The sequence below is a fragment of the Gastrolobium bilobum genome, unplaced genomic scaffold, assembly GCF_033153095.1.
Source record: "Gastrolobium bilobum isolate Gb01-03AN ecotype WA unplaced genomic scaffold, APGP_CSIRO_Gbil_v1 utg41733, whole genome shotgun sequence".
Taxonomy (NCBI): domain Eukaryota; kingdom Viridiplantae; phylum Streptophyta; class Magnoliopsida; order Fabales; family Fabaceae; genus Gastrolobium; species Gastrolobium bilobum.
In genome coordinates this window covers 86,375-95,015 of record NW_026895357.1, presented here as the reverse complement: position 1 = coordinate 95,015, position 8,641 = coordinate 86,375, and the positions used below count along the sequence as shown (strand labels likewise).

Here is an 8,641-nt window from a genome sequence, read left to right as displayed (position 1 = left end):
TTCCCCTCGAGGCATGTGAGTGACTTTCACCTCTTCAAACTCGGCCATCATTTCTCGGACCATGTTTAGGTATTTCATCAACAAAGGTCCTTTGGCCTGATACTTTCCTACTATCTGAGAAGTCACTAATTGGGAGTCACCGAAGACTTTAACCCTTTTGGCCCCGTGTTCCTTAGCCTGCATCAACCTGGCTATTAGGGTTACATATTTTGCTTGATTATTTGAAGTTGGGAAACCTAGGTTCAAGGAGTGTTCTATTGTCACTCCTTCTGGACTTTCTAGTATTATCCCAACTCTATTTCCTTTATCATTGGAGGATCCATCTACATATACCCTCTAAGTATCTTCAGCTTCTCCTATTTCTGGGCTAACCGGGGTGAGCTACATTACGAAGTCGGCCAAAGCTTGTGATTTGATGGCTTTCCGACTTTCATATGTTATGTCGTATTCAGAGAGTTCAATTGCCCAGTTAGTCATTCTTCTTGCCATATTTGGCTTATGCAACACCAGTCGTATAGGTTCATTAGTGCGAACTATTATCTGGTGTCCCTGAAAGTATGGCCGCAACCTCCTCGCCGTAATCAGCAAGGCAAAAGCCACTTTTTCCAGCCTCTGGTACCTTAACTCAGGACCTTTTAAGGCCCTACTTACGATGTAAATTGGCTCTTGACCTTTGCTGGTTTCCTTGATCAGAACAACACTTATTTCCTCTTCCCCCACAGTCAGGTACAAGATCAGAGTATCTCCTAGTTCTGGCTTAGACAGTATCGGTGGGGTTGCTAAGCATTTTTTAACCTTATCGAATGCGAATTGACATTACGGGTTCCATCCTTGCACAACTTCTTTCTTTAATAATTTGAAGAATGGGAGGGCATTCTCAGCTGACTTGTGTAAGAACCGGGTTAACGCAGCTAGCCTACCAGGCAATTGTTAAACCTCCTTCTTGCTTTGAGGAGCTTTCATATCAAGCACTGCTTTGCACTTGTCGGGGTTTGTTTCAATTCCCCTATGGGTTAACATTAAACCCAAAAATTTCCCTGCCGGGACTCCAAACGCACATTTTACCGGGTTCAGCCGAATGCGGTATTTCCTAAGCTTTTGGAATGTCTGCTCCAGATCTCGGACATGGTTCGTTATGTCGAATCACTTAACGATCATATTGTCAATGTACACTTCTACATTCTTGCCCAGTTGATCCTCAAACACTTTGTTCATCATCCTCTGGTACGTAACCCCAGAGTTTTTGAGCCCAACGGCATCACGTTGTAGCAGTAATTGGCCTTCTCAGCAATAAATGCAGTTTTTTCTTGATCTTCAGGATATATCGGGATCTGGTTATAACCCGAATAAGCATCCATGAAGGATAGCAATTGGAATCCAGCTGAGTTATCCACTAGCTGATCTATGTTGGGCATATGGTAAGAATCCTTTGGGCACATTTTATTCAGATCTGTGTAATCAGTGTAGACTCTCCATTTTCTGTTGGATTTTTTCACCATGACATCCAGCAATTCCTTCACATGTTCCTCTAGAACTCGTTTTCTTTCTGGCCCCAGCTTCTTTTTCTTCTGCAAAACTGGTACTTATCCGGGATAAACTGCCAACTTGAGGTAGCAAAAGGTTGGGTCTATGCTGGGAATCTCTAATGACTTCCATGCAAAGACATCAGTGTTACTTTTGAGAAACCCGACTAGCTCTTCCTTGATGTGGGGATCTATGGTTTTACCAATTCAGATAAATTGACCAGGTTCTTTTTCCAACACAAGGTCTTTTAATAGCCCATCTGGTTCTGGCCTGGGAATCACTTCTTCTCTCATATCCAGCTCAACCACATTAACAGGTTTTCCTGAATGATAAGGGATTGCCTTCTTGCCAGCTTTATCCCCTGGACGTATCCGGGGTGGACTCAAGTGTCCGCCTTCATTCCTTTTGAATGTTTTAAAGTAGCTTTCTCTGGATTCTTTTTTATCGCCACTGATGGTAATGATTTTATTCTTGCTGCTTACCATCTTTATCTTTTGATGCTTTGTAGAGACCAACATGTCCCATTTGTGTATGGTTGGTCTCCCCAAAATTATATTGTATTCTGACGGGAAGTCAACTACTATGAATCTCACTCGTTCTGATTTGAACGCTTCCTTCGTTCCCAGGGTCAACCTTAGATCTATGTAGCCTTTAGGGGGTGTATTTTCTCCATTAAAAGCTATTAAGGTTGTCTTGCATGGTTTGAGGTCCTCCTCATCAAGGTTCATCTTTTTGAAGGCACCTTATAGTATAATGTCGGCACTGCTTCCTACATCTATGAAGATCTTTTTAACCCGGCAATTCACCAGGGTTTCGGTGACGACCAAACCATCTACATGCCCTGGCAAAATACCTTGCATATTTTCCTTTGTGAAATAGAGCAGATGAGGGTCTGGTTTACTGGGGTCCTCTTTAAATTTAGGACGATCCTGGATCGACAGCACTTCTTTTAGGTACTTTGCCCTAGCACTTATAGTGTCTCCTCCTCCTCCCAGAGCTCCACTGATCACACTACAATCGAATTCGACTTCCGAGAATTCATCGTTATTGGAATCATCTTTCTGGTTTCTTTCCTCTTTCTTTTTCTTCTCAGGGACCAGACTCTTGCTCCTCTTCCGGTTTCCCGACTTTCTTTTGTTGTTTTTGGCACCCTGAGTTTTGATCACATACTGGCGTGGTTTCCCCTCTCCAACAAATTTCTCCACAGCATCTCAGAGATCCCATCATTGGTCAATGTTGTGACCATGTCCATCATGGAAGGCACAATACTTGGACTTATCCAAACCTCCTCTATCAAATATGGGCCGAGGTCTATCTACTTTCTTCATCTCCGTCATTGTCACTTCCCTCCAAATTTGAGAGCGTGAGGCATTCAACGGTGTATACTTCTCATATCTTCCAACCCGTTCTCTATCATCCAGGATCCTATTTCTGGAGTCTTTCTTTTTATTACCGGGTCATTCCTTTTCTCTTGGGGCCGGGCTCCTCCTTCTTGGGCTTGCTCTTTTACCTTCCTCTGATAGCACATTTGTTATCTCTATTTGTTCGAGTTTCAAGTATTTCTTGGAACGAGTTCTGAACTCTTCCAACGTGCTCACAGGGTCTTTGTAGACCGACTTGGCTAGTCTAGATGATCCATCCAGGCCACAATGAGGTGGACGTGGACATTCTCTTGTAAACCCAGCTCCTGCAAGGCAGCATCTTTAAATGTGTTAAGATACCTCTGGAGAGATATGGCAAATATTCGAGAGTTATGGCAGGTAGGGTTGAGAATCATGCCTGCGCTGCCCCAGTCAGAGTTATGGCAAATATTCGAGATATGAGGGGTTCATCAATTCCTCGGATATATATCTCTGTATCGAATGCATCTATGTGGACCTGCGGGTCCTGACTTCCATAGTATTTCGGCAAGCGTGCTGAATCGAAATCTTCCGAGAAAGGAGCATTCAATATTTCACCAGTAAAGAGGTTGTTATTGTACTGCCCCCAACCGTACTTCCTCCTGTAACCACCGGGTTCCACGCGTCCTCTGATGGTTTGGGCATCTCGGTTAGGATGTGCACCATCCCGGTCTCTCTACCTGTTTGCTCCTACCGAAGCATTCTTGGTCAAAGTTTGCGCATTTGCATTCTGTTCACCGATTTCGATGTTCTCTGGGTTTGGACCCAAGATTGGGCCTTACATTGTTTCTCGGGTTCGTACTCGATGTAATCCAGGATTGGGCATTCCTTGGTTTTCTAACGCAGTAACCCGATTTTGATAATCCGGGTTGTGGTTCCCTTCTCGGCCATTAGCATCTCTGCCTGGGGCCTCTCTCACTCCAGGCCCTGCCATCCCCATTAACTGCTGCTCCAACTCCTGCATCCTCTTGGTATTTTGTTCCCGCATTCTCTAAAAATCTTGCCGCTGGAGGTTGTTACGATTCTCCATCTCCTCCATTCGCCGTAAAACTGCAGCAACTGCATTTTGAGCAAGTTTAGAATCAGGATCCGCAGGTTAGGCAACGTGAGCAGCAGCAGTATCCCAGGATGATGGGGAGGGTTATTCAGAGCTGGAGTCGCAACTCGGTCGCGGGGTGCTGGGGTGGAGGCTGTATCTGATGCATCCTCACTGACATGAACATGATCATAATCTATTTCATTCTCAGGCTGGTTTTGAGGTTGATTCACCTCTTCCAGAACTGGATCCAGAGGCTGATTCTGAGGGTGTGGATGTTGGCTATTACTCCTTGTTCGGACTGCCATCTTCAGTTAGAATGGTGGGAATATCAAATTCAAAGAAGAATTTTCCCACAGACGGCGCCAATGTTCTGTCTTGGAGACAGAGGTGTCCAGTCCAATAGATTGGTATGTTTATCTTGGATCTAGTGCCCTATCAAAGGTATCTATGAAGGAGATACCCTTGAGCCAAGCAGATTACTATGCACAACGAACTAATAACGGTTTTTGCCAATGGAGTGTGTGTGCGCACAATGACAACATAACAGTAAGGGAGAGAGCGTAACGTACTTTTAAGGTTTACCTTTTATTTATAGAGGTTACCTGTGGGTAGTATGATGTGGGCCTTTAGTACCTCTGATAAGAGCCTAGGTCTGTCTGCTACGCTGTCATATTAGGATTAATATCCTTGATGGATACTATCCGTAATTATACTTGATTTGAATCTTGGATTGTCCCTTACTGGGCATGTCATTCACTGGGCCCTTTATACGGGTCAATAACAGTTTTCATGTTATTTTATTTTATATCTATAATTATAACAATGGTATCTTGCATTGGTAGATGGCTACCAGAGGAGGGAAACTTGGTGTTGCTTCTTTGTCACCTAATGAAGGTCAAACAACTTAAATACATAATATGGAGACAAAGCATTTTCCCTTTGAATGTCAAGCTTGTCAAATTTGATTTTGCACTATTTGACATTATACTATATATTTTATAGCAGTTTTATAACTCATTTGTAGTTTTATATTTTCAAAACAGTTGATGTAAAACAAGATTTACAACTCTGTTTGACGTTGAAAAGTTTTGGTTGTCGTGCGATGGCCGTGCAAAAATAGATTAGTTATTTAGAGAAAATAATGTATTAGGAATTATTATAAGATGATATTTGATGCCTTTGGCATTTGAAATATATATATATATATATATATATATATATGTATATATTTGTAAATTTATAACTTTGGCCTAAGCCATTTAGGTGATATTTTATCATTTTTTTGTAAGAAGGGTAAACTAGATATAATGATTAAGTTTTTAAGTGAGAGACTTGGATGGAAAAAAAGTACATTAAGGGGGTGTTTGGTAGGTGGTTTTTAGGGAGAATGATGGGTAAGTGAGATAGGGTTTTTAAGACAGCCTCGTTTGGTACAAGAGTTTGGAAAAAAATAGCAGGGAAGCTGTTTCCCCATCAATCGGTGTGGTGTGTGTAATTTTCTCTCCAAATCACTGTTTGCAAAACCGAGCTGAGAGGCGGTAATTGGAGAGAACTAGGGAAATGGAATTTTTGGCGCGCGTTTTGTTACCCTTTAGCCCCTGATAATCAATTACTAAAATCCTCTCTCCTCTGTGTGGTCCTTATTTTGCGCAGGAAGAAGAGATTACAATACGATGAAGTGGACTTCTCTACTGAAACAGTCCCATTTCATGGAAGTGGTTGTAGACACTGTGGCTTGATTTTATCTGGTTCTTCGTCAATCTAAACCCTGGTATTAGTTCAACAAAGTCATTGCATGCGGTGGCAAGTGAGGGAATGAAACTCTCACGCATCATCTATTTGTTTTTTCATTTGACAAAAATGATGTACAAAATGTTAGTTGTTGTTCTAAGTTGTCTGTGTTCCAACAGGTAGCAGCACATCGACGGTGAAGGACAGAGATAACACAGCACAGTCACTTTTTTGTGCTCGAAACTGTAGTGAGGCTTTTTACGTTGGTTCTTCTGAGGGATCTAAGACATCCTCTTCACATACCCTTTCCGGTAAGTCCTTTCATAGTCTTCATTGATTCCAAACAATGGATTTCCTGTTAACATACTTACGTTCCTGCAAGGAGAGGATACTAACTTTTGTGTTCTCACTCTGCCTGGCTAAGCTCATATGACATTAATGTGACCTTTTATTTTTTCGAACACAGTCCAGTGCTTAATCGGTGGGTGAATATTCATATAATTAATTGCCTTACCACTCAATGAATGCTTGTATGTATATTATTATGGTATGACTGCAACTTTGGAATACAAAATGAGCAGTTAGTAGGCTTCAAACAAGTACAAATTTTGATGGTAAACATGGTTATTATTCCCAAATGTAAGTGTGGAGCAGAAGCTGAGGATTTAGTACATGCAAATTTTTTATTACTTTAGAAATAGTTGTGCAATAGTAAATATGATTTAATATATTGACTTTTAAAGAAAAGCGCCATAAAAGAAATAGATGATCCATGCTTGAGGCAATAACTGTTTTTAGGGAATGAAACAGGTTTCAATCTGTCTTGTACAATGTTAAGGTGAATTACACTTGCATGAAAGAACTGTTTAGCACATTAAAGAAAAATCTCTTTTTTTGGTCGGATAAAAATCATGTACTTTACTTGTATTTAATAATGAAGTTACAAATGGCCCGTGGACATTTGACCATGAATTATTTGGATTGTGATATATTGTTTTTGACTTGAAACTGAATTCTTTTGTCGTTATTTGTGTTAGCTTATGGCAATGAACAATGAAATGGAGTTAAGTGTCATTGTTGGACTCATAACTCATTTGCAGTGTATGAACAATTGACAATGTTGTTAGTCAGTCTGTGTGCTTTGTTGTTACGCGATCTTTTAAAACGGAGAAGTCAAAGGACGAGGAGGGTAACATAGGATTTTTGTAGCAGGGCTAGGACAAGGGAAGTAAATTTCCATAGAATTATTCATTTAAGTGACACTGCTTGTATAGAGAATACAAGAATGGACAGAAGGACTTTTTTTAAATTATGTGAGTTAGTCAAAAGTATTGGAGGGCTTGAACCGACGAAGCATATGGGTGTAGAAGAGATGGTAGCAATATTTCTTCACATTTTGGCTCATGATGTTAAGAATAGGATAATTAAAAGGCAATTCATGAGGTCCGGTGAAACAATTAGCAGGCAGTTCACCCATGTGTTGTTGGCCGTGTTGCGATGTCCTACAGTTTTATTTAAACGACCTGAGCCAGTCCCCGAGAACTCGACGGACAAAAGGTGGAAGTGGTTCAAGGTAATTTTAACATACAAAGGAGGAAGTGTTACAATATATTGTTGTTGAAATTGATGTCAATGCTACTCTTACCTGCTACAAATATTTTTTTGGTTGGAATTTTAAGAATTGTTTGGGAGCTCTTGATGGGACACATATAAAGGTTAATCCTTTACTAGCTGATAAGGCTAGATACCGCACTCGAAAGGGAGACATAGCAACCAATGTCTTGGGGGTTTGTTCACAAGATGGTCAGTTTATTTATGTACTGCCTGGATGGGAAGGATCGGCTGCAGATTCAAGGGTCCTCAGAGATACCATATCTCGTAATAATGGTTTACGGGTGCCAAAAGGTAATAAATTTTTTTTTACATTGTTCCTATTTGCTACGAATTTAACTTGACAAATACATGAAATGTGGTGTGTAATGTCTGCCATATTTTTTTTCTTCAGGTTACTATTACTTGTGTGATGCTGGGTACATGAATGGGGAAGGTTTCCTTACACCATATAGATGGCAAAGATATCATCTCAGTGAGTGGAGACATAGGGCACAACCAACAACATCGTATGAATTTTTTAACATGAAACACTCTTCGGCAAGGAATGTAATAGAACGCTGTTTTGGGATGCTGAAGGGGCGTTGGGCGATAGTGAGGTCAAAGTCATACTATCCAGTTAAAACGCAAGTTAGGATTATAACTGCATGTTGCTTGCTTCATAACCATATCATAAGAGAAATGGCGTTTGACCCTTTAGAGGATCGTGAAGTGGATAATGCACATGTTGAAGAGGAGATGGCATCAAATGATTTGATAACTCATGTGGAGTCATCTAATGCATGGCCACTTCGGAGGGACGATATGGCGCAACAGATGTGGAACACGTGGAGGAGCCGTGGTTGAAAATAACATTTGTTCTCGGTCATTGTATTTTCTATTTATGTTTGTTTTTAGTATAAGTTAAACCTTAAGTAAAATGTTGGACCAGTTGACTATTATCTACATATGAAATTTTATTTTAACTTTTGATTCCTACTATTACTTTTTATTATATGTTCCTGTTCACGTGTATTAGACACCGACAGCCATTATAAACATGATTGAATGATATTATTTTTTTGTTTAGTATAACATTTTTTTGCACCTATTATTCAGCAGCAGTTTTCTCTCATATAGCAGAATTCACTTGAGACTCTCAACATCATGGCCCAAGACAGCCAGCCGGCTACGAAACGGCCTAATCATACGTGGACTGTGGAAGAGGACAAAATCCTTGTTGAGTGTCTCATTGACATTGGGTCAAGTTGGAAAGGGGATAATGGATTTAAACCTGGATTTTCGGCTGCAGTAGAGAAACTCATGCACCAAAGGATACCTGGATGCACACTTAGAG

The 8,641-nt window shown here is 40.7% G+C and overlaps 1 protein-coding gene across 1 annotated transcript; it reads left to right on the top strand.

Annotated features, from left to right (window-relative positions):
* Window positions 1-4,055: 4,055 nt before the first annotated feature.
* Window positions 4,056-8,151, top strand: LOC133306922 (protein ALP1-like). Its single transcript, XM_061507323.1, has 7 exons — window positions 4,056-4,064; window positions 4,172-4,282; window positions 4,806-4,857; window positions 5,874-6,005; window positions 6,969-7,267; window positions 7,374-7,599; window positions 7,700-8,151. The coding sequence occupies exons 1-7, from the start codon at window positions 4,056-4,058 to the stop codon at window positions 8,149-8,151; spliced, it is 1,281 nt and encodes a 426-aa protein (XP_061363307.1).
* Window positions 8,152-8,641: the final 490 nt, after the last annotated feature.

Bases quoted from the DNA above. Each gene is read 5' to 3' on its own strand.
- LOC133306922 (XM_061507323.1), top strand. The intron at 4,283-4,805 runs GTGGGAATATCA...TTGCATTGGTAG, and splicing joins TGCCATCTTCAGTTAGAATG to ATGGCTACCAGAGGAGGGAA. The intron at 7,600-7,699 runs GTAATAAATTTT...TTTTTTCTTCAG, and splicing joins TGGTTTACGGGTGCCAAAAG to GTTACTATTACTTGTGTGAT.